General features: G+C 45.7%; 2 protein-coding genes across 4 annotated transcripts in view; one reads left to right on the forward strand and one right to left on the reverse strand.

The window, feature by feature from the left end:
* The window catches only part of LOC134983956 (gastrula zinc finger protein XlCGF26.1-like), a 40,243-nt gene extending 37,866 nt beyond the window's left edge, over positions 1-2,377 (forward strand). For 2 of the 3 annotated variants that reach the window (XM_063949589.1, XM_063949590.1), the window contains exon 7: positions 244-2,377. In XM_063949589.1, coding sequence (XP_063805659.1) covers positions 244-1,571 — 1,328 coding nt within the window. In that variant the 3' untranslated portion in view covers positions 1,572-2,377. The remainder of the gene's footprint in view (positions 1-243) is intronic. The other variant, XM_063949591.1, reaches the window with a different exon arrangement.
* The window catches only part of LOC134983951 (zinc finger protein 189-like), a 207,351-nt gene that overhangs the window by 143,547 nt on the left and 38,091 nt on the right, over positions 1-25,713 (reverse strand). The gene's annotated exons all lie outside the window — the stretch shown is intronic.

The following is a 25,713-nucleotide window of genomic DNA, read 5'->3' on the forward strand; positions in this document are numbered from 1 at the left end:
ATCATGTCACTGTGTGTTACCAGCCCAGAGATCTGACCAGTCTCCTCCCCACACTCTCTGGTGTATCTCATACATCAGGAGCCATCAGCCCCTATTATACTCCTGCTCTCCCCCTCACATCATGTCACTGTGTGTTACCAACCCAGAGGTCTGACCAGTCTCCTCCCCACACTCTATGATGTATCTCATACGTACAGTATGTATTTACTACTAACATTCGTATTTCCATACATGTATTCCCAGCAGATGGACATGGCAGCAGGAAAGCCTCAGGGGGACATCTCATTTCATCTCCAAAGTGTGAAACAGAAGATAACGTCATCACAGAGGATTCTCCAGGAGACAACTGCATTACCCCTACTATATGTCCAGTACTGAATAGTGCAGATACATCATTTGGTGCCTCTCATCATGAGCAGTGTTCTGATCATTCTGATATTATGTCATACAGTGCAGCTCTCGATGACTGTAAAATGTTTCCCTGCCCAGAATGTGACAAGTGTTTTACTCGCAAATCCTATCTTGGTCAGCATCAGCGAATTCACACACACGAGAAGAAGTTTCCCTGTCCTGAGTGTGGGAAACAATTTACATTTAAATCGGATGTTTCTAAACATCAGAGTACTCACAGCGGTGAGAAAACATTTCCGTGTTCCGAGTGTCAGAAAAGTTTCTCCCAAACATCACATCTCTCTAAACATTACCGGTCCCATGCGCCTGAGATGCTCTTACCGTGCTCAGACTGTGGGAAACGCTTTCCACAAAATTCTGATCTCATTGAGCATCAGAAAACTCACACCGGCGAGAAGCCATTTCCATGCTCTGAGTGTGGAATAGTTTTCACGTGTCAGTCGGTTCTAGATGAACATTCGAATATCCACCAAGGAGCGAAACCATTTCCATGTGCCGAATGCGGGAAATGTTTTGCCCAAAAATCATTCGTTGCTAAACATCAGATCATTCACACTGGTCAGAAGCCTTTTGCCTGTTCGGAATGTGGGAAATCGTTTACTCATAAAGCCAATCTGTTCGAGCACCAGAGAATTCACACCGGCGAGAGGCCATTTTTGTGCACCGGGTGTGGGAAAAGTTTTCGGCAAAAATCTAATCTTCTTAATCATGAGAAAATTCACGCGCACAAAAAGCCATTTCTGTGCTCAGAGTGTGGTAAAAGTTTTGCGCATAAATCAAATCTCATTGACCATCAAAGAACTCACACTGGTGAGAGGCCGTATTTTTGCTCTGACTGTGGGAAACGTTTTGCGCAGAAGTCAACCCTTGTAGAACACCAGAGGACCCACACGGGCGAGAAGCCGTTTTGTTGCTCTGACTGTGGAAAATGCTTTGCAGATAAATCGACCCTTGTTAAACATCAGAGAACTCACACGGGGGAGAAGCCTTACTCGTGCACAGAGTGTGGGAAATGTTTTGCGCAGAAGTCGTTTCTGGTTAAACATTTAAGAACTCACACGGGTGAAAAACCATTTCCCTGTCCCGAGTGTGGGAAATGTTTTACTCAGAAATCAACTCTTGTAAAGCATCAAAAAATTCACAAAAATTTACAAAGGTGAAACGTGGTGTGCTACGTTTCAAAGGTGAAACGTTCTGTGCCACCTTTCAGTTAAATGCACTGCAACCAAAAAAGAGCCCTTAACTAGGCATTCCTAAAGTATTTTTCCAACACTGACCTAGACACTGGCTAGATCTCTCTTCCTCATTATTGGGCTGATACAGAGGTGAATTCAAGTTGGTTTTGTGGGTGGATCTTTGGTGTTCAGGCATTGCGTGTTTTCTGGGGCCGAACACGTGCATCTCTGGCCTTAGGCAGCTCACTCTAATCTCCACTTTCACCTGATAAAGCGTAATTAGATTGCAACTTGGCGTTTGCAGGTAGGCTGAGTTCAGATAGGGTATATAATTGGAATTGCGGGCAACACAGAGTTGATGATATCATTGTTTATATGCGATTTGCAAGTTAATACTGTTTCTTGGTCATTGACATGATTGTTGCAAGATATAATTTAGAAAATATTGGAAGTCTGTTATTAGTACCTCGTACCTGGAAGCCAGCTTTCTATGAAGTTACAAACCCTGAATGATCATGTGAAAATCTGCCACTGCTTGATGAGAATTTTATTTTCATGAAGATCAACAATAATCATTTTTATATATTGTCAAGCGCCGCTAAGCAATTTCATAAGGAAATCAATTAGAAGATCAGTGTGGGGGATGTGTAATTTTTGAAGTTTAATATAGAAATTTTTCCAAATTGAATATATTCTACATTATATCCAGGAATCAATGTTTGTTTATTGCTCGGATGACATGTAAATTAAAATCTCACATTGTAATAATTGCATTAAAGGTTTGCATCCTATTTTTGTTTTGTACCTATTATTATAAAAGGCTTGCCACAAAGGAATCATGGAACAAAAATTGGTTTATCGCAAATGTCACAAGAGCTGAATCAGAAATAAATATAGATATATATGTGTATCCAGTGGAGCTAGGATCTTTTGATTATCAAGGTATTAATATTTGCACATAAGAGTCAACACACCAAAAAACACAATATAACACAGTTTTATTACAAAGGGATATACGTAGCTTCGGGAATGGTCTAAGCCAGGGGTGGGGAACTTGCGGCCCTCCAGCTGTTGTTGAACTACACATCTCAGCATGCCCTGCAACAGTGTTAGCATGGCGAAATAGCAAAACTATATAGTTGCAGAGCATGCTGGTATGTGTAGTTCAACAACAGCTGGCGGGCCAAAGGTTCCACACCCTGTCTAAGCAGTTAATCAATGGTTACATGCCAGGGAGCCCCTCTGTCTTCTACCCAAATCTAACTCTCTCTGCACATGTTACATCTGCCCCACATGCAGTGCAGCACGGATCTGCCCACTAGTGTGTTGTTTTTTTTTGTTTGCTAACAAAACTGAATAGGGCCCAAAATACAAATGTACGGGGATCTTCTTTCAATATGATTGCTAATCCTTTCCACCAAGTGGAGGGGAACCTGAGTGCTTTTTTAGAACTGTAGGGATGGAGCCTCCCTCATCGTTGCAGGTTCTCTGCCTAAATGGAGTATTTGTCGCGCCTTAGCTATAGATCAGGTTGTTGAGGTGTTGTGTGGTAAGGCGCGTTGAGGTGCGACAACATACACAGCATGCAATACACATCTTCACCACTGGGTGGCTAAGGCGCCACTAATCCAGTACTGTAGAGCGAATAGCGGCAGATGGATATACAGTACAGTAATCGTACTGTAATAGTGTACTCTTAGCAAGCCCTGGCAAATGGCCAGTGACAACTGTAATGTTATACACACAAACCAGTGGTCAGATGGAGAGAGTCAATCAGGAACTTGAAGTGTATAACGTACTATATATAAAGGAGGCATATTTTTACGCAGTGGGTTCACAATGCCTGGACTGTCATTTTGGCAGCGATGTGCGGGTGTCACAGATGCATTTATACCATGAACGCTGGGCTTTATTAGTAAATCATGCATCAAGTCATGCTAAACAGCCCTTGAAGTCGCACCATGCCGCGGAAGGACTCGGTAGTGGTGATCGTCTTTTTTTGCATTTTAGACGCAAATGTAACACTCGTAATTTGAAAAGCAACACTTGTATATTTGTGTAATAAGTAGCACCTACTCTGACAAAGGAAACCCAGAAATGATTTCCAAAAGAAAAAAGTTCCTTTGTGGAGCACTCTTTTGTGTATATAATTAGTTAATAATTTTAATAATTTTAATAAAACATAACTTTTATTCACTCTTATTCATAAAAACTTTCTAGACATAATCATACAATACAAATGTAACAAACATATATATAAAAATTATACTGGGCTCACCAAAATAATAATGGTAGTGGTGGTATTTTGGAGCATCAAATGATTAAATACATGTAACACATCAATACACCAATAGTTAATTAAGAGCTTTGAATGCTATTTCATGGTCATCTCCAGCTAAAGGTACCCTTGAAAATAATCTTAATGATTTTTCATATAATTCCTTCCTATGCTAGCTGTTAATACTAACATGCATGAAATTCTGGGCAATAAACCGCAAATACTGCTTTTGAACATGCTATCATAATTTGATAATTGACATGTAAACTACCCAGAAAGTAAATAATCTACATAGATAGTTATTTCTCGTAACAGTTAATGTCATAGCATGACCAATTGTCCTGCCCTGTACCCTCTCCCTTATTAGGTATCAAGTGCAAGTTGCAATGCACACACATTGGATAGAGAGGAACAGCGTGAAGGTATGCCACCCCTTCTGCTGCCGCCGTCTTCCGTGAGCAGACGGGGGTGAGAGCGGGACCGGCAAGCGCTGTTCACGATGGAGAGATGCAGTGATACGCCCTAACTCCCCCGTTTGTGGTGTTAGATGGTCCTGGTTACACTGGGCATTGCAGGAGCCAAATTCGCCACCGGGAGGAGGGCAGACACCGAAAATTGATAGGACAGAGACATAGATCACATATCAATTGCTTTGCTAATTGCTATGTCTAATGCTGGTTATATCAAATGATTTGATTCCTGACAGATCACACTGAAAGTGTCTAAAATGTATCCCAAAAGTAATAATGTAATACTGGGTATCAACATAAATGGAAATTAACTGTTATGCCTTTGATTGATTAGCGAAATAGGTAACAAAATGTCCCTAGCATAATAATTTTCGGATACATAATAGGTAAATAGAAAATTAGGGACAGCGTGAGAGTCTGCAGCCCTTTCTACTGCCTCCGTCTTCAGTGAGCGGATGGAGGTGAGAGCGGAGCTTGCAGGCACGCTGGCCGGAGAGAAAGATACGGTGTACAACCCTGCTCCCGTGTGCGGTGTTAGGTGGCCCTGGTTACATGCTGCATAGCAGGGACCAAATGCGCCGCCGGGAGAAGAGAAGACACCTGAAAGGAAAAAGACAGGGTACCTGACTCTTTAGCTGGAGGGTGTAGATGTGTGCAAGCTATACCCCTGCAGCGGGGAATCAGCAAACGGCCAGAACGCGTTTCACCACGGAGGGCTTAATCACCTGTGAGGCTCACAGGTGATTAAGCCCGTGGTGAAACGGGACCAAATGCGCCGCCGGGAGAAGAGAAGACACCTGAAAGGAAAAAGACAGGGTACCTGACTCTTTAGCTGGAGGGTGTAGATGTGTGCAAGCTATACCCCTGCAGCGGGGAATCCGCAAACGGCCAGAACGCGTTTCACCACGGAGGGCTTAATCACCTGTGAGGCTTACAGGTGATTAAGCCACAATTCCGGATTCACAAAACCCAGTCCCCGTGACAGTTTGCACTGGCCCTATGGATCCGGAGGGTGCTCATGGTTCCGGTACGGATCTTCTGCAGGGCATAGCAGCTCGTCTGGAGAGTCTAGAGGAATCCCAGCGCCAATTAGCTCAATTTATTCAAGGGATGGCTACCCGCCAGGATTCCATGCAAGCCGACATTGCTCATGTCGCCACTGGTCGACGCCCAGAGACTTAGCAAGTGCCGACCGCCCCAGTTCCTATGGTAGCTTCCCCTTCATCCCTGCGACTACCAACGCCCACCAAATTCGACGGGAACCCGAAGATGTGCCGCGGGTTCTTAAACTAGTGTGAGATTCATTTCTCTTTACAGCCCTTTAACTTCCCATCACAGAAGGCAAAGGTAGCATATATCGTCTCCCTCCTGGCCGGTCCAGCCCTGGATTGGGTGTCACCCCTGTGGGAGAGAGCCGATTCTCTACTTGATAAATATGATGAATTCATCGCTACCTTCCAAAAAACTTTCGATGAGCCCGGAAGAACCACGTCGGCATCAATCGAGATAATGCGCCTCCGGCAGGGAGACCGGTCTGTGGGACAGTATGTAGTACAATTCCAGACCTATGCTTCAGAATTACGGTGGAAAGAGGAGGCACTAGTATCGGCCTTCTGGAAAGGTCTGTCTGACAAAATCAAGGACGAGTTGGCTACCCGGGACCATCCGCCCAAATTAGACGACTTGATTTCCCTTTGTACCAAGATTGACGTTCGTTTTAGAGAGCGCCAGTTAGAGAAGAATCGTGGGGAGCGCCCAAGGTTCCGTCCTCCTCCGCCTTCTTCCTCGAGTGTGTCAGCTGAAGCGTCCCAGGATGAGTCTATGCAGATCAAAAGGGCTTGTCTCTCGCCAGAGGAGCGTCAGAGAAGGCGCAGGTAGAACTTGTGCCTATACTGCGGAGGTCCAGGACATTTGGTAGCCTCTTGCACCCAGCGTCTGGAACTAGCGCTCCTAACCAGAAGAGGAGACATTAGGTTAGGAGTGGTGACATCGTCTCCATCTCGTTCTGAGCCTGTCCTAGAGGTTTCTTTGGGTCTGCCACAGGGTTTTAAAGGGTTTTTCTCTCTCCTAGATTCGGGAGCTGCTGAAAACGTTATCACGGCAGATGTGGTACAGCGACTACAGATTCCTACAGTTGAGCTTTCCCGACCAATTGCCCTTTCCGCTGTAGATGGAAGTCGAATCTGCAGTGGAGTAGTTACCCACCAGACTCTTCCCCTTCAGCTATGTGTAGGAGCTCTCCATAAGGAGTTACTTAATTTCTTAGTCATTCCAATAGCTACTCATGAAATTGTTTTGGGACTTCCTTGGCTCCAGAAGCACAACCCAAGAATCGATTGGGTGAATATGCAAATTTTGGCCTGGGGAAAGTCGTGTGCTCAAACTTGTCTTACCAGTGTTAAACATGTGAATAAGAGCCAACTGGAGATTCTACCACAAATTCCGTCTTAGTATTCCTCCTTTTCTGATGTCTTCAGCAAACAGGCAGCAGAAGTCTTACCACCCCACAGACCCTGGAACTGCCCTATTGACCTGATTCCGGGAAAGATTCCTCCTAGAGGGCGAATATATCCTCTATCGGCCCCTGAGACTGACTCCATGTCGCAATACATCAAGGAAAATCTAGCTAGAGGATTTATTCGGCTTTCTACCTCTCCAGCCGGTGCGGGGTTCTTTTTCGGCCCAAAAAAAGGATGGTGGTCTTCGTCCCTGCATCGACTACCGTGGTCTGAACGACATAACAATAAAAAATCGTTACCGTTGCCCTTGATCTCAGAGCTATTTGACCGGGTTAAGGGTGCCTCTGTCTTCACCAAGTTGGACCTCAGGGGAGCATACAACCTGATCCGGATCAGTGCGGGTGACGAATGCTAAACGGCGTTCAACACTCGTGATGGGCACTTTGAGTATTTAGTCATGCCCTTCGGGCTTAGCAACGCACCAGCAGTTTTCCAAAATTTTGTAAATGAAATTTTCAGTGATTTACTCTATTGTTCTGTAGTAGTCTATTTAGATGACATACTAATTTTCTCGACCAACCTGAAAGATCACCGTTCTCAAGTCCAAGAGGTGCTGCGGAGGCTTCGCCAACATCATTTGTACTGCAAATTGGAAAAATTTCTTTTCGAACAATCCTCCATGCCCTTCCTGGTCTACATAATATCTGGTTCAGGATTAGAGATGGATCCAGCCAAGGTACAAGCGGTTCTAAATTGGTCCAAACCCACCACCATTAAAGCAATCCAACGCTTTTGGGGTTTTGCGAATTTCTACCTGAGATTTATCAAAGGATTTTCCTCTATAGTGGCACCTATCACCGCTCTCACTCGAAAGGAGGCTAATCCCAGAGAATGGTCAACATCTACAGATGAAGATTTCCAACGATTAAAACAGGCTTTTACTACAGCTTCAGTGTTGAGGCAACCCGATGTCAATAAAGCCTTTGTTTTAGAAGTAGATGCTTCAGCCGATGCTATGGGAGCAGTTCTCTCCCAACGTCTGAATGACAACAAACTTCATCCTTGCGGGTTCTTTTCCAAGAAGTTCTTACTAGCAGAAAGGAACTATACGATAGGAGAGCAAGAACTACTAGCTGTTAAGTTAGCATTGGAAGAGTGGCAGTATCTCTTGGAGGGGGCTAAGTTTCCTATCACTATTTTCACTGATCACAAGAATTTAATCTTTCTCAGGAATATTCAGTGTTTGAATCCTCGTCTAGCCCGATGGGCAATGTTCTTCTCAAGATTTAATTTCTCCCTAACCTTTCGACCTGGTTCTCAAAACCAGAAGGCAGATGCTCTCTCCCGATCCTACTCCTCTGAGGATTCCAACGACTCTCCTTCTCCTCAGCCTGTATTGGAGTCTCGGAACTTCGCCTCCACTAAACTACAGCCTCCATTGGGAAAAGTGTTCGTACCTCCTCACCTTCGGAAGAAATTACTGACCTGGGCCCATACCTCTCGTTTTTCCGGTCATGCTGGAGTCCATAAGACAACCGACCTTATCAAACGCTCGTATTGGTGGCCTGCACTGAAGTCTGATGTTTCCTCTTATATCGCCTCCTGCACCAAGTGTGCACAGCATAAGATCCCTCATCTTCGGCCAGCGGGAGAGCTAATGCCCCTAACTATTCCTAAGATGCCATGGACCCACCTTTCTATGGACTTCATCACGGATTTACCCTCTTGTAAAGGATTTACTACTATTTGGGTAATCATAGACCGCTTCTCTAAGATGGCTCGTTTCGTACCTCTTAAGGGTCTTCCCACCGCACCCGAGTTAGCTCAGCTTTTCATTGCAGAGATCTTTAAGTCCCACGGTCTTCCGACCGAAATTGTTTCTGACCGGGGAGTCCAGTTCGTGGCTAGATTCTGGAGGGCTCTCTGTGCCGCCCTACGGGTACAGTTAAAATTCTCAACGGCATATCATCCTCAAATCAATGGAAGTACAGAGAGAGTCAATCAAGACTTGGAGATGTTCCTCATAATTCATGTCTCTTCTTCTCAAGACGACTGGCTAGAACTACTACCATGGGCTGAGTTTGCTCACAACAACTCCTACCACTCTTCTACAGGTCATACCCCTTTCTATACCGTATATGGCTTCCATCCTCGAGTTCCTCAGTTCCTAGCTTTACCAGCTCAAGATCTTCCTGCGGTTCAGGAATCTCTCGAGACTTTCCGGAGTTTGGCGAAAAGTTCACCAAAATCTACAAAAAGCCTCTGCTCGCTATAAGTTCTGGGCTGATAAGAAGAGAAGGGTGGTACCTAAATTGGCAATTGGAGATCAGGTCTGGCTCTCTACGCGCAATTTTTAAGGTTACGTGTTCCATCTATGAAGTTCGCTCCTCGCTACATTGGGCCTTTCCCAGTTGAACAAATCATCAATTCCGTAACTTATAGGCTTGAGTTACCCCCGTACCTGAAAGTCTTCCCAGCCTTTCATGTTTCTCTTTTGAAGCCTTTAGTGTTAAACAAGTTTTGTAAGATCCTTCCTCGCTCTCCAAAGGTTGTCACGGATCGTGGTATTGAATTCGAGATCAAGAAGATCCTTGACTCCCGAGTAAGACATGGACGTCTACAATATCTTCTGGATTGGAAGGGCTACGATCCTGAGGAGCGTTCCTGGGAGGATTCTTTGGATGTTCATGCTCCCGCTTTACTTCACAAGTTCCATGAAGAAAATCCCAGCAAACCTGGTGGCTGTCCAGTGGCCATCCCTAAAAGGGGGGGTAATGTCACGGTCCGGCGGATCGAGTTCCGGGACCAGCGGTACTTACCTGTCTGGATGCTCTGGCGTGGTCCCTCCGGTGGGGGTGCGGACTGCTGACGAGGGGCACAACTTGCAGGCATGTCTGGGAGGAGAGGGCTCAGAGGCAGCAGCAAACATTTGTGCAGCTTCCAGCTGCAGAGGTCCGGGATGGGCGTCGCCGCCTTGGAAGGGTCAGCTAATCTAAAACACTCAGTCACCTGCAAGGTTTGCAAAACCAATGGGAAACAGTCTGCAGGTATAAATCTAGGGATTTCTGGGTAAGCAAATTGCCAGTGCAACGTCTCTCACACAGCCTTGTGTGTGCTAGTTCCCTGTGCTCCACAGCATTGCTTCTAAAGCATCCTGTTCCCTGAGTTCTCACCTGGATTGCTGGATCTACACCCGGTTATTTCTCCTCGTATGCTGACCTCTCCGAGTCACCATCCCTCTCAGCGAGTCTCAGTTACCCCAGTCTACAGTCTTCCTATCCGGGTTTCCGCCAGACGTTCGTCCACAGACGTACAGGTCCTGCCGACGCAACCGTTCTAACAAGTAAACAGCTAGGGCACCTGTGGAACCTCCTTTTAAAGCTCTATGAAAAGACTTTCATTCAACTTGCTCGGCTAATCCTGCCTAAAGTCACCGATACCAAACCGCACGCCACAATTTCCGGATTCACAAAACCCAGTCCCCGTGACACATTGGAGATTTATTGTCAAGGAATTGTTATCATAATTAATACTATAGGTTATAACTACTGTACAAATAGGCGGAGTGTGCCAACAGTGAAGTACAGTACAATATTCACCACGCTATCTATAACAGATTAGTGAATTTTGCGGACAGCGCTGACGGCAAAGATTGAGAGCGTTTGCCAGTAATATAATTATCATAATTCTCATGGATGCAGGGTTGGTCTGGCCCACAGGTGTACAGTGGAAACCACCGGTGGGCCCTACTGCCTGGGGGGGGCCACCACTTCCTCTAGGCATCCGGTTCCAGACTGTGCTGTTATTAATCTAGTACATTATCATGCATGCACTACAGTACTTACTGTATATATTTATCAAGGGGACCAACACTTGCAAAATGGTTAAGCAAACCAATGTGGTGGCTGGGCGACCCCCCCCCCCCCCCATTCCCCCCTAGAGACTGGCCACACCCCTAAACATGGGCCCCTACCACTGTATTCCCCCCGGTGGGCCCTACATGCCCCAGTCCGACACTGGATGGATGCATAGGGTGATACTCATTTTATGGTGAGTTAGTGGGAGTATTCTATTTGCCGAAATACATCAGCAGGTTCTTGGAACTACTCTATTATCCATGTACTTTCCTACAACACAATAAGTGGGTGTGTTTGAGAGGGGAACACCAGCCAGCAGTTTAACAACAATTACAACGTCACTGAATTTCACAGGAAAGATTAAATAGAAATGCTTAATACATATTTGGAATTATTCTGGAATTGTTACACTCCATACCATATTTATAGAGCTTGGTTTGAATTAAATTGATATAACAAGAGAACATACTGCAAGACAAACAATAATATACCGGTAAGTCTTTATTTGCAACAATAAACAAATTGACAGTACACATCATATTATCAGAGGTCATAGTACCCAGTTATTAATTATACGAACTGTGCACGACACATTGAGTACAGTGTGTGTTTTTAACAATATATGTTACACCTTGTCTTGTTATTTGTTGTTGGTTTTAACATTACTATATTAAAAGTTATATTTTATGTATCCATTTATTGGCTTTCTTCTGTGAAAAAGATAATTTTAATCGGCAGAAGCTGCTTGTGAATCCTATTACATCGTCTAACACGCATTTTCGCGGGGAAAAAAACAAAAACGCACAATCAGCGCTACCAAATCCCCCCGCGACATGGTGAAACTTCAAAGGCTGTTTAGTGTGACTGCAGCAAGGATGTAAGGGGACACATCTGTAAGATGCATTTACAGCAAGAAAAGACACTCGATATTAGCAGAGCTGCCCAACAAATGACAGATTACCCAGAAGCCACATTCATTTGTAAATCACGTTAGCATTGTGCTTGCACCTAGCGATCGAGAGATGCCTGGCGTGAGTGAGCTGCTATTTGCTGGGCAGCTCTGCTAACCTCATGCACGCGCAATGGTGATTTTCAAAAGCGACACCTGGTGGATGATCACTGGTATTACACTCACTGGTAACGCCATACGCCTAGCTAAGCTCTATGAGCCACCCTGCTACAAAACGCGCTGCCTTGCGACCAGGCACACTGCGACTCCGTGATCGGGACCAACCAACGCCATAGACGGTATAGATGAGTGAAGCTCCATCTGTAGGATCTTTTGGTTATCAAGGTATTATTATTTGAACATAAGAGTCAACACACCAAAAAACACGATATACCAGTTTTATTAAAAAGGGATATACTTGCAGATGTATTTCTCTCATTCTATAGAGGTATATCTAAATCTCGCCTAACATATACCCTACCGGAAATACAATTGTTCCTATCTACGATTGATCTACCCAAATTGACTGTAGATGCTATAGCCCTCGTGGAAGCCCCCCTAACATTAGATGAAGTGGACACAGCAATCCGATCCTTTCCAGGTGGTAAAGCCCCGGGGACGGATGGCATACCAATTGAATTATACAAGAAACACTCTGCAGCATTTGTCCCCAGTCTACTAAAACTCTTTAACGACCTCCTGGAGGCTGGCACTTTTCCGGCTTCTATGTCCGAGGCAATTATAGTTGTATTACCGAAAACCCGGAAAGGATCTACGGTTCCCCGATTCCTATAGACCAATCTCCCTGATCCCCACGGATGCTAAGATACTAGCAAGGGTATTGGCCATACGTCTTAATAATGTGATCACTTCCGTAATTCATCTGGATCAAACCGGTTTAATGCCAGGAATGTCCACCTCTACCAATTTAAGGCGGCTCTTTACTCACCTCCAGGTCGAGCATGCAGGGGAATCTAGCTCTGCTATAGTCTCTTTAGATGCCACTAAGACGTTTGCCTGGGTTTGAGTGGCTAGATTTATGGGAAGTCATGCGCTGCATGGGCGTCGGTCCCATCTTCATCAAATGGGTTCCGCTCCTCTATCACCAACCGAAAGACAGGATCTCTGTCAATGGCTACGTTTCTACATCTTTTCCCTTGTCTAGGGACAATTTGCCATTGCCATTGAACCGTTGGCTTGCATTATACGATCCAACCCAAATATACTGAGGTTTCACCTACATAATAGGAGGGTTGACACAGTAGCTTTATATGCCGATGACCTTTCATTATTTTTACATGACCACAGGTCTGCTATGCCGGCTGTTCTAGATGTTATTGAAGTTTTTGGTGGATATTCTGGTTGAACTATCAATTGGACTAAATCTTCTATAATGCCCCTGCAAGGTCCTTCCCCGCCTGACCCTGAGGTGCCCTTACCATTGCATTGGGTTGATCAATTCAAATATTTGGGGATAATAGTCACCAACGACTCTGTTGATTTTATACCCAATAATTTACTACCGTCACTTGATTACTTAAGGTAAAAATCTAAAGCGTGGTGTAAGCTTCCTCTTACGGTAACCGGAAGAATAAATCTTATCAAAATGATAGTGCAACCCAAAATTTTATATGTATTACAGCAATCTCCAGCTTCCATTCCAGCCTCCTTTTTTACAAAGCTGAACAATATCCTCTCGTCTCGTTTGGGCTAATAAACGACCCAGGATTGGCATTAATACACTTACTACCGTGTTTCCCCGATAATAAGACACTGTCTTATTTTTTTTTTTCCAACGAAAAACACCATAGGGCTTATTTTCGGGGTAGGGCTTATTTTAATTAACATTGACAGCAAATTTAAAAAAACAGGTGCCACCATGCCCCCAGTCCTGCTTTTACAGCCCCCAGTCCTCCTTTTACAGCCACCATTCCCCCAGTCCTGCTTTTACAGCACCCAGTCCTCCTTTTACAGCCACCATGCCCCCAGTCCTGCTTTCACAGCCCCCAGTCCTCCTTTTACAGCCACCATTCCCCCAGTCCTGCTTTTACAGCACCCAGTCCTCCTTTTACAGCCACCATTCCCCCAGTCCTGCTTTTACAGCCCCCAGTCCTCCTTTTACAGCCACCATGCCCCCAGTCCTGCTTTCACAGCCCCCAGTCCTCCTTTTACAGCCACCATTCCCCCAGTCCTGCTTTTACAGCCCCCAGTCCTCCTTTTACAGCCACCATGCCCCCAGTCCTGCTTTTACAGCCCCCAGTCCTCCTTTTACAGCCACCATGCCCCCAGTCCTGCTTTTACAGCCCCCAGTCCTCCTTTTACAGCCACCATTCCCCCAGTCCTGCTTTCACAGCCCCCAGTCCTCCTTTTACAGCCACCATGCCCCCAGTCCTGCTTTCACAGCCCCCAGTCCTCCTTTTACAGCCACCATGCCCCCAGTCCTGCTCCTCACCTACTGCACTTTACAGTTCCAGTTCTTCTTCTTGCTTTCTGCCAGCGCCACTGCTACTCCGCTCCCGCCGTGTACAGAAGCCGTGTGATGTGCGCGGTGACATCATGCGCAGGGCGCAATGCATCCCTGGGACTTGGAGATGGAGTCTTCAGTACTGTACAGCATCCCTCAAGCAGGGCGGCGGTGAAGGGTGTTAGCGGGGGTGGAGCTGGGGGCATTGAATTTAGTGCATGGACTCGGGTAATGGGAATTTTGATAGGGCTTATTTTCGGGGTAGGGCTTATTTTGGACCAGTTTCCAAAAGCAAGGGTAGGGCTTATTATCGGGGAAACACGGTAGGTCTAAAATAGACGGTGGTTTAGCACTCCCCCATTTTAAGTTCTACTATTTTGCCTCTCAGCTAGCTCACATGGGTTTATGGATTCGGGATGGTGACCCGGTCTCCTTGTCTGCTGCTTTGCTACGGAGGGTGGCCCCGGGTTATACTCCTTTACAAACATTTCTCCATGCACCTCCCATATTCTCTCAAGCTATCTAGATTTGGCGAGAGGTTGGGGCTCTATTTAAGTCTGATAACCTCGATCCTGATACTCCCCTCTGGAATTCTCGCCGGTTATCTGAATTGGGTTCTCTGTCTGGCCGTCAGGTGTGGGGGGACTAGGGGGATAGTTGCAATTGGTCAATTATACTGCAACGGGGCCCTTAAATCTTTCCAACAACTGAAAGATGAATTAGATTTACCCCACACCCTTTTCTATCGATATCTACAGCTAAGGCATGCTCTACAGGTCCTGTTTAAAGATAACTCACCCGTCCTTACTCCCTCTCCTGCGAAGACTTTTATTGGTGACTTGGGTCGAGCTAAATCTATTTCTATGGCTTACTCATTTTTGATGACTAATCACTATAGAGATAGCCTCCCAAGGTTATGAGAACGCTGGGAAGAAAACCTTGGTCCATTCAGTGATGAAGAGTGGGATGCAGCCAGAGCATGCCCATGTAAGGTCATTGCCTCTATAAGATACCAACAGATACAACAGTTTATTCTACATAGAACCTACCTGACCCATTAGGTTAGTCAAATTTGGCAGACGGTCCTCTGACACCTGTCCTAAATGTAAAACTGATAAAGGCTCCTTTTGGCATCTACTGTGGCAGTGCCCGATAGTCTGTAGTTTCTGGTCCCAGGTTAAAGCTGCAATAATAACCACTGGTATCCCTGCTGAGGTACTTACGTCCAAAGCATGTGTACTGGGGGCTGGGGTAGAGGAAGTTCTTAGTGGACCTGATGTACAATACCTTAAAAGCCTGTGCACCCTTGCAAAGGTTTATATAGCCCGCTTGTGGCTTGCGTAGGCAGGCCCTGTTTTCTGGGCATTGATAGCTCTGGTTAACGAATCTATGGAGCATGAATGATTTACGTATATGTCCCGTGGAGCTATTGAGAAGTTTAAAAATATTTGGGCCAGGTGGATGGATTCCTCTTATGTATCCCGGGACTAAGGGGGACATTTACTAAGCAGTGATAAAAGTGGAGAAGTAAGCCAGTGGAGAAGCTGCCCATGGCAACCAATCAGCTGCTCTGTATACTTTTATAGTATGCAAATTCTAAATGTTACGTCAATGCTGATTGGTTGCCATGGGCTACTTTTCCACTGGCTCACTCCTCCACTTTTATCACTGCTTAGTAAATGTCCCCCTTACTCTACTAAGCCCTAACTTTTTTATTTTTTTGCCTTGTCAAGTGTTTGCTGGCATTTCTGTCTGAGCTCAATATTTGTGCTTTCCCTGATCACAAAAATCAAGCACAGATCTGTCTGTCATTATGTGATCTGTGGTTGAGACTATTCCTGCTCTTTTGTATTAGTTTCTCTTACGTCATAGAGGATGCTGGGGACTCCGTAAGACCATGGGGTATAGACGGGCTCCTCAGGAGACATGGGCACTATAAAGAACTTTAGAATGGGTGTGCACTGGCTCCTCCCTCTATGCCCCTCCTCCAGACCTCAGTTAAATCCTGTGCCCAGAGGAGATTGGGTGCATTACAGGGAGCTCTACTGAGTTTCTCTGAAAAAGACTTTTGTTAGGTTTTTTATTTTCAGGGAGCACTGCTGGCAACAGGCTCCCTGCATCGTGGGACTGAGGGGAGAGAAGCAGACCTACTTAAGTGATAGGCTCTGCTTCTTAGGCTACTGGACACCATTAGCTCCAGAGGGAGTCGGAACGCAGGTCTCCCCTCGCCGTTCGTCCCGGAGCCGCTCCGCCGTCCGCCTCACAGAGCCGGAAGACACAAGCCGGGTGAGTATAAGAAGAAAGAAGACTTCAAAGGCGGCAGAAGACTTCAAATCTTCCCTGAGGTAAGCACGCAGCGGTGACGCTGCGCACCATTGCTCCCATACACAACACACACTGCAGGCACTGATGGGTGCAGGGCGCAGGGGGGGCGCCCTGGGCAGCAATATAAACCTCTAGGACTGGCAAATACATATATATAGGCTGCGGAGGCAGTAGATATAAAAATCCCCCGCCAGTATTACAAAATTGAGCGGGACAGAAACCCGCCGCTGGAGGGGGCGGAGCTTGATCCCACAGCACTAACCAGCGCCATTTTCTCCACAGAGCACTGCAGAGAAGCTGGCTCCCCGGACTCTCCCCTGCTGAACACGGTGACACAGGGCAGAAAAGAAGGGGGGGGGGGGCAATTGTAAGGCGCAGTGAGTGTATTATACAGATAATTATATATGAAAGCGCTATATTATCTGGGCATTTGTTTCCAGTGTTAGTTGGCGCTGGGTGTGTGCTGGCATACTCTCTGTCTCTCCAAAGGGCCTTATTGGCGAACTGTCTCCATATAAATATATCCCTGTGTGTGTGGAGGGGTCGGTATGAGTGTGTCGGTATGTCTGAAGCGGAAGGCTCATCTAAAGAGGAGGTGGAGCAGATGATTGTGGTGTCTCCGTCGGCAACGCCGACACCTGATTGGTTGGACATGTGGAATGTTTTAAATGCAAATGTGACCTTATTACATAAGAGGATGGACAAAGCAGAGTCCAGGGAAAAAGCAGGGAGTCAATCCATGGCTTTGACTGTGTCACAGGGCCGTTCAGGGTCTCAAAAATGTTCTCTATCCCAAATAGCAGACACTGATACCGACACGGATTCTGACTCCAGTGTCGACTACGATGATGCAAGGTTACACCCAAGGGTGGCTAAAAGTATTCATAACCTTTCCCCCATCTCATGAGCTGAACGAGTTATTTGAAAAAGCTTGGGAAACTCCAGACAAAAAACTGCAGATTCCCAGGAGGATTCTTATGGCGTATCCTTTCCCTGCGCAGGACAGGTTACGGTGGGAATCCTCACCCAAGGTGGACAAAGCTTTAACGCGCTTGTCCAAGAAGGTGGCGCTACCGTCTCCAGACACGGCAGCCCTCAAGGATCCTGCTGATCGCAGACAGGAAACTACCTTAAAATCTATTTATACGCATACGGGTGCTTTACTCAGACCGGCAATAGCATCGGCGTGGGTATGTAGCGCAGTTGCAGCTTGGACAGATACCTTGTCAGCTGACATTGATACCCTAGATAGGGATACCATTTTATTGACCTTAGGTCACATTAAAGACGCAGTCTTATATATGAGAGACGCTCAAAGGGACGTTGGGCTGCTAGGTTCTAGAGCCAACACCATGGCGGTTTCTGCTAGGCGAGCCCTGTGGACCCGCCAATGGACGAGTGATGCCGACTCAAAGAGGCATATGGAGGTTTTACCTTACAAGGGTGAAGTTTTATTTGGGGACGGTCTCGCGGACCTGGTTTCCACAGCTACCGCGGGTAAATCTACTTTTTTGCCTTTTGTTCCTCCACAGCAAAAGAAAACTCCACAAGATCAGACGCAGTCCTTTCGGTCGCATAAGTCCAGAAGAGGTCAGGGCTCATCCTTCCTCGCCAGAGGTAAGGGTAAAGGGAAAAGAACGCCTGCTTCGGCTAGAACAGAAGTCCTCCCCGGCTTCTACTAAATCCACCGCATGACGCTGGGACTCCACTGAGGGAGTCCGCACCAGTGGGGGCACGTCTTCGACTCTTCAGCCAGGTCTGGGTTATGTCAGACGTGGATCCTTGGGCAATGGAAATTGTATCCCAAGGCTACAAACTGGAATTCGAAGAGGTGCCCCCTCGCCGATTTTTCAAGTCGGCCTTGCCAGCTTCTCCCCCAGAGAGGGAAGTACTGTTAGCTGCAATTCAAAAGCTGTGTCAACAGCAAGTGATTATCAAGGTTCCCCTAATCCAACAGGAGAAAGGGTACTATTCAACCCTGTTCGTGTTCCCGAAGCCGGATGGCTCGGTCAGACTATTTTAAATCTAAAATCCCTAAACCTGTACTTGAAAAAGTTCAAATTCAAGATGGAATCTCTCCGGGCAGTGATCTCCAGTCTGAAAGGGGGGGATTTTATGGTGTCACTAGACATAAAGGATGCATACCTTCATGTCCCCATATATCCTCCTCATCAGGAGTACATGAGATTCGCTGTAAAGGACTGTCATTACCAGTTTCAGACGTTGCCGTTTGGGCTTTCCACAGCCCAGAGGATTTTCACCAAGGTGATGGCGGAGATGATGGTGCTCCTGCGTAGGCAGGGAGTCACAATTATCCTGTACTTGGACGATCTCCTGATAAAAGCAAGATCAAGAGATCAATTGCTGAAAAGCGTGTCGCTCTCCCTGAGAGTGCTACAACAGCACGATTGGATTCTAAATCTGCCAAAGTCACAATTGATTCCAATGACTCGACTATCATCCCTAGGCATGATTCTGGACACGGAACAAATGAGGGTTCTTCTCCCAATGGAAAAAGCCCAGGACCTCCAGAACATGGTCAGAGACCTGCTAAAACCAAAAAGAGTGTCTGTTCATCAATGCACTCGAGTTCTGGGGAAAATGGTGGCAGCCTACGAGGCTATCCCCTTCGGCAGGTTTCATGCGAGGACATTTCAGTGGGACCTTCTGGACAAGTGGTCCGGGTCCCATCTACAAATACATCAAAAGATAAGCCTGTCCCCCAGGGCCAGGGTGTCTCTCCTGTGGTGGCTGCAGAGTACTCACCTTCTAGAGGGTCGCAGGTTCGGCATTCAAGACTGGGTTCTGACAACCACAGACGCGAGCCTCCGAGGGTGGGGAGCAGTCACACAGGGAAGAAATTTTCAGGGACTATGGTCAAGCCAGGAGGCTTGTCTAAACATCAATGTACTGGAATTGAGGGCCATATACAACAGCCTACGACAAGTGGAGAATCTTCTTCGCGACCTACCGGTTCTGGTTCAATCAGACAACGTCACAGCAGTGGCTCATGTAAACCGCCAAGGCGGGACAAGGAGCAGAGTGGCAATGGCGGAAGCCACCAGGATTCTTCGCTGGGCGGAAAATCACGTAAGCGCTCTGTCAGCAGTCTTCATTCCGGGAGTGGACAACTGGGAAGCAGACTTCCTCAGCAGGCACGATCTCCATCCAGGAGAGTGGGGACTTCATCAAGAAGTTTTTGCAGAGGTAACAAGTCTTTGGGGAATTCCTCAAATAGACATGATGGCGTCACGCCTCAACAAGAAGCTTCGGAGGTATTGTACCAGGTCAAGGGACCCTCAGGCAGTAGCGGTAGACGCCCTGGTGACACCATGGGTGTTTCAGTCGGTCTATGTGTTCCCTCCTCTTCCTCTCATCTCAAAAATATTGAGAATCATAAGACGAAAAAGAGTGCAGACAATACTCATTGTTCCAAATTGGCCTCAAAGGGCCTGGTACTCAGATCTTCAGGAAATGCTCACAGAAGATCCGTGGCCTCTTCCTCTCAGGGAGGACCTGTTAAAGCAGGGGCCCTGCGTGTTCCAAGACTTACCGCGGTTACGTTTGACAGCATGGCGGTTGAACACCGAATCCTAGCTGGGAAAGGTATTCCGGAAGAAGTCATCCCTACGCTGATAAAGGCTAGGAAGGAGGTGACGGCGAAACATTATCACTGTATCTGGAGGAAGTATGTATCTTGGTGCGAAGCCAAGAATGCTCCTACGGAGGATTTCCATCTGGGCCGTTTTCTCCACTTTCTACAGACAGGAGTGGATATGGGCCTGAAGTTAGGCTCCATTAAGGTACAGATTTCGGCCCTATCTATATTATTTCAGAAGGAATTGGCTTCTCTCCCAGAAGTCCAGACTTTTGTAAAGGGAGTGCTGCACATCCAGCCTCCTTTTGTGCCCCCATGGGACCTTAACGTGGTGTTACAGTTCCTAAAATCTCACTGGTTTGAACCTCTTCAAAAGGTTGAATTAAAATTTCTCACTTGGAAGGTGGTCATGTTATTGGCCCTGGCATCTGCAAGGCGGGTGTCCGAATTGGCGGCCTTGTCTCACAAGAGCCCCTATCTGATTTTCCATGTGGATAGAGCGGAGTTGAGGACTCGTCCTCAATTTTTGCCCAAGTTGATTTCATAATTTCATATGAACCAACCTATTGTGGTGCCTGTGGCTATGGGTGACTTGGAGGACTCCAAATCCCTGGATGTAGTCAGGGCCTTAAAAGTGTATGTAGCCAGGACGGCTCGGGTTAGGAAAACAGAAGCACTGTTTGTCCTGTATGCAGCCAACGAAGTTGGCGCTCCTGCTTCGAAGCAGACTATTGCTCGCTGGATCTGTAACACGATTCAGCAGGCTCATTCTACGGCTGGATTGCAGTTACCGGTAAATTCGGTAAAGGCCCATTCCACTAGGAAGGTGGGCACTTCTTGGGCGGCTGCCCGAGGCGTCTCGGCTTTACAGCTTTGCTGAGCAGCTACTTGGTCGGGTTCAAACACTTTTGCAAAATTCTACAAGTTTGATACCCTGGCTGATGAGGACCTCATGTTTGCTCAATCGGTGCTGCAGAGTCATCCGCACTCTCCCGCCCGGTCTGGAGCTTTGGTATAAACCCCATGGTCCTTACGGAGTCCCCAGCATCCTCTAGGAAGTAAGAGAAAATAAGATTTTAAACCAACCAGTAAATCTTTTTCTCCTAGTCCGTAGAGAATGCTGGGCGCCCGTCCCAAGTGCGGACTACTTCTGCAATACTTGTATATAGTTATTGCTTAAATAAGGGTTATGTTATAGTTGCATCGGTTCTGCACTGATGCTATGTTATTGTTTCATACTGTTAACTGGGTAGTTTATCACAAGTTATACGGTGTGATTGGTGTGGCTGGTATGAATCTTGCCCTAGACTACTTTCTGCAAGGCTTGTATATAGTTATTGCTTACATAAGGGTTATGTTACAGTTGAAATCAGTCTTTGCCCGATACTGTTTTTTGTTCATACTGTTAACTGGTTGCGTATATTCCATGTTATACGATGTGGATGGTGTGGGCTGGTATGAATCTTGCCCTTGGATTAACAAAAATCCTTTCCTCGTACTGTCCGTCTCCTCTGGGCACAGTTCTCTAGTTGAGGTCTGGAGGAGGGGTATAGAGGGAGGAGCCAGTGCACACCCATTCTAAAGTTCTTTATAGTGCCCATGTCTCCTGCAGAGCCCGTCTATACCCCATGGTCCTTACGGAGTCCCCAGCATCCTCTACGGACTAGGAGAAAAAGATTTACCGGTAGCTTTAAAATCTTATTTTTTGTACATTACTTATTATCAGCTTTTTCATGCTTTTTTTCAAAAAATTTTTTTTACCTGGGGAAGTTTGGTTATTTAGTTACTCCTTTATTGGAATATAACAGGAATGTTTGTATTTATATTGCGCAGAACTATGAAAATGACGACACCCACTGTATGGTAATATTGTACGGCAGTTCTTTATTTATTCAATTTCGAGCATCATATACAGTTACCAGGTCTTTCAGAAATATTTAATAACATACTTATACATGTAATGTTGTGCAGATACTCATTTTATCTGGCCATCCTTCTATAGGATTGTCCTGTCATTTCATGGTTCTGTATTTTCTCTTGTATGGTCAATAAAAAAAACTTTATTGAAAAAAAAAAGGGTTATACTTGGCTTCGAGAATGGTCTAAGCCAGGGGTGGGGAACTTGCGGACCTCCAGCTGTTGTTGAACTACACATCCCAGCATGCCCTGCAACAGTTTTAGCATGGCCAAATATCAAAACTCTGGCAGGGCATGCTGGTATGTGTAGTTCAACAACAGCTGGCGGGCCAAAGGTTCCCTACACCCTGTCTAAGCAGTTATTCAATGGTTACATGCCAGGAAGCTCCTCTGTCTTCTACCCAAATCTAACTCTCTCTGCACATGTTACATCTGCCCCACCTGCAGTGCAGCATGGTTTTGCCCATTAGTGTGTTTTTTTGGTTTGCTAACAAAACTGACTAAGGCCCAAAATACACATGTACGGGGATATTCTTTCAATATGATTACTAATGCTTTCCATCAGGTGGAGGGGAACCTGCGTGCTTTTTAGAACTGTAGGGATAAGAGACACAGGTGTAGGCGCTAATAAATTACATGGAAATGAAGAAATACAGCAATAATTAAACCGCACATTCCTGATCTGAAGATGCTGATGTTGTATGTTATCTTGTTCCCATAATACCAGAGTCCACTTTTGTCATTAAATCCTTGACTTCAAAAAGATGGACGCATGTCAAGACGGTTTTAGCGGGAGCCTTTAGGCCATACAGAATGGTTTAAGATGGTGTACCCAACTCACCACATTACAAACTGTGTAAAGGTTTCTTTATCTTTTATTCACTTGCAGCCCTCAACCAGAAAATAGAAGAGTAGCGTACCCAAACTCACTCACAGATGTGTAAAGGTTTCTTTTTGGTACATAAATAGAGGTGTAATCACTCAATGCTGGTGTACCACGCTCTCGATTCAAGATGTATATGGAATCCTATCTGGGCTTCTTTTAGTCACACATAGGGTTGGTAACTACTATTAGCAATCTCTGTATTGGTACATAGGAATCAAGCCAAAAATAATGACTGTAATCCAAGATATTTAAAAGACGTGTTTTATTTCACATGAAGTCCCCCGTAGTTGGGGTTTCAAGGACATACGTACAAATTAGTTGTAGTAAAAAACAGAAAAAATTAAGCAATGATCCACCCACTTTCCAAACAATGAAACTTGGACCGTCTAAGTTGAGTGGATGGAAGATTACCTCAGAAGTTTCAGTAAGCCAGAGTCTCATGGTGCCTCAGATGCTACCAACCGATTTCGGCTCAACAGGAGCCATTGTCAGGACATGTGGACACTGTGACTATATAGGGGTCTATTTACTAAGCCTCGGATGGAGATAAAGTGGACGGAGACGAAGTACCAGCCAATCAGCTTCTAAATGCCATGTCACAGACTGGGTTTGAAAAATGACAGGAGCTGGTTGGCTGGAACTTTATCTCTGTCCAAGGCTTAGTAAATAGACCCTAACTATGAAGCATCCAATAAGTACAGTAAGTGACAGGAAATGATGTCATTGTCACACCAACAACAACAACAACGTATAAATCGCAAAACATTGAGGATGGGACATTTCACATTCAATATTTGTCAATGTAAACTCTGGGGTCTATTTACTAAGCATTGGATGAAGATAAAGCACTAGCCAATCAGCTCCTGTCATTTTTCAAACAGCCTGTAACATGGTAGTTAGAAGCTGATTGGTTGATACTTTGGGGTCTATTCATGAAGCAGTGATAAAAGTGGATAAGTGAGCCAGTGGAGAAGTTGCCCATGGCGACCAATCAGTGTTGAGGTAACATTTATAAAATGTATTCTATAAAATTATACGTCCCAGCTGATTGGTTGCCATGGGTAATGTCTCCACTGGCTTATTTCAGTACACTTTTCACTGCTTCATGAATATACCCCTTTATCCCCGTTGACTTTATCTCCACCCAAGGCTTAGTAAATAAACACCTATATGCTACTGGTAAACATAAAAGTCCCTGGGTACCGGAAGTTATATACGCGTTTCATGGCATAATTAAGGTAGACCTCTCACTGTCTAAGAGTGGCGCCAAAGCTTTAGCTTTTTCCAAATTTAGGAGAGCAGTGGACAATCACTTCCCCGTCTCCCGCACGCGGTACATATATAATACATCACCGCAGTAGAAAAACCAGCGGTGAGAAGAAGTTGCATTATACAGGTAATATGCGTTCCACCGACATCGCAATGGAGGATGATGGGACCCACGATCAGATGTGAGGTATGTGCGTCACTTGTGGTTCACGGAGACCTCCATCCACGCAGGGATAGGTAATATAGGTAACAGTTAATCCAATAACGAATGGATAAAATGAAGCAGGGTCTCAGTCCTCGCAATAGGCTGCATAATCCTTTATTTCTGGATGGGCAAAGAATCCAAAATCATATAATATAATCTACAATGGGCTGGAGAGGACTACCAGGATCAATATATGACAGGAGTCAAATAGAGCATACATAGGGGTATATGCAATTGCGGTCGAATTCCCGAAATTGTCGAATTTCGGGTCATTTTCGCCCCAAAAAAAAATTCGCCTATGCAATTCAGTGCTTTCCGACCAAAAAACGGACTTTCAAAATTCGACTTTTTGAAATTCGAATTTTTGCAAATTCGACTTTTCTGCAATGATACAAGTGCTGCAATTCGACCAAAGCATATTCAATTCAAGTTTGGAAATTCGACAGCAGTGCTTTTAGACAGCAAATTCGTCATTTTCAATCCACCACACTTTGGAGGGTGAAAACAATAAAAACAATTTTAAACATGTTTTTTTTGGTGTTTTTTTTTTTAGGAATAGCATATCTATTTATATTAGAAGGGATTAGGTACTTTTTTTTTTTTTTTTTTTGGAGGCACAAATATTATTTATATATTTTTTAAAATATTATTTTTTTTTTATTGCTGGAACGGTAAAATCCTTTAAAAAAATGGCGTGGGGTCCCCCCTCCAAAGCATAACCAGCCTCGGGCTCTTCGAGCTGGTCCTGGTTCTAAAAATGCGGGGAAAAAATTGACAGGGGATCCCCCGTATTTTTAAAACCAGCACCGGGCTCTGCGCCTGGTGCTGGTGCCAAAAATACGGGGGACAAAACGAGCAGGGGTCCCCCGTATTTTTCACACCAGCATCGGGCTCCACTAGCTGGACAGATAATGCCACAGCCGGGGGTCACTTTTATGCCGTGCCCTACGGCCGTGACATTAAATATCCAACTAGTCACCCCTGGCCGGGGTACCCTGGGGGAGTGGGGACCCCTTCAATCAAGGGGTCCCCCCCCCCCAGCCACCCAAGGGCCAGGGGTGAAGCCCGAGGCTGTCCCCCCCCATCCAATGGGCTGCGGATGGGGGGGCTGATAGCCTTTTGTGATAATGAAAAGAATATTGTTTTTTCCAGCAGTACTACAAGTCCTAGCAAGCCTCCCCCACAAGCTGGTACTTGGAGAACCACAAGTACCAGCATGCGGGAGAAAAACGGGCCCGCTGGTACCTGTAGTACTACTGGGAAAAAAATACCCAAATAAAAACAGGACACACACACCGTGACAGTAAAACTTTATTTCATACGTCGACACACACATACTTACCTATGTTCACACGCCGACATCGGTCCTCTTCTCCATGTAGAATCCACGGATACCTGAAAATAAAAGATCAATATTCTCACCTCAGCCATGGTCCAGAGATACATCCAC

This window comes from Pseudophryne corroboree, assembly GCF_028390025.1.
Source record: "Pseudophryne corroboree isolate aPseCor3 chromosome 3 unlocalized genomic scaffold, aPseCor3.hap2 SUPER_3_unloc_3, whole genome shotgun sequence".
NCBI classification, from domain to species: domain Eukaryota; kingdom Metazoa; phylum Chordata; class Amphibia; order Anura; family Myobatrachidae; genus Pseudophryne; species Pseudophryne corroboree.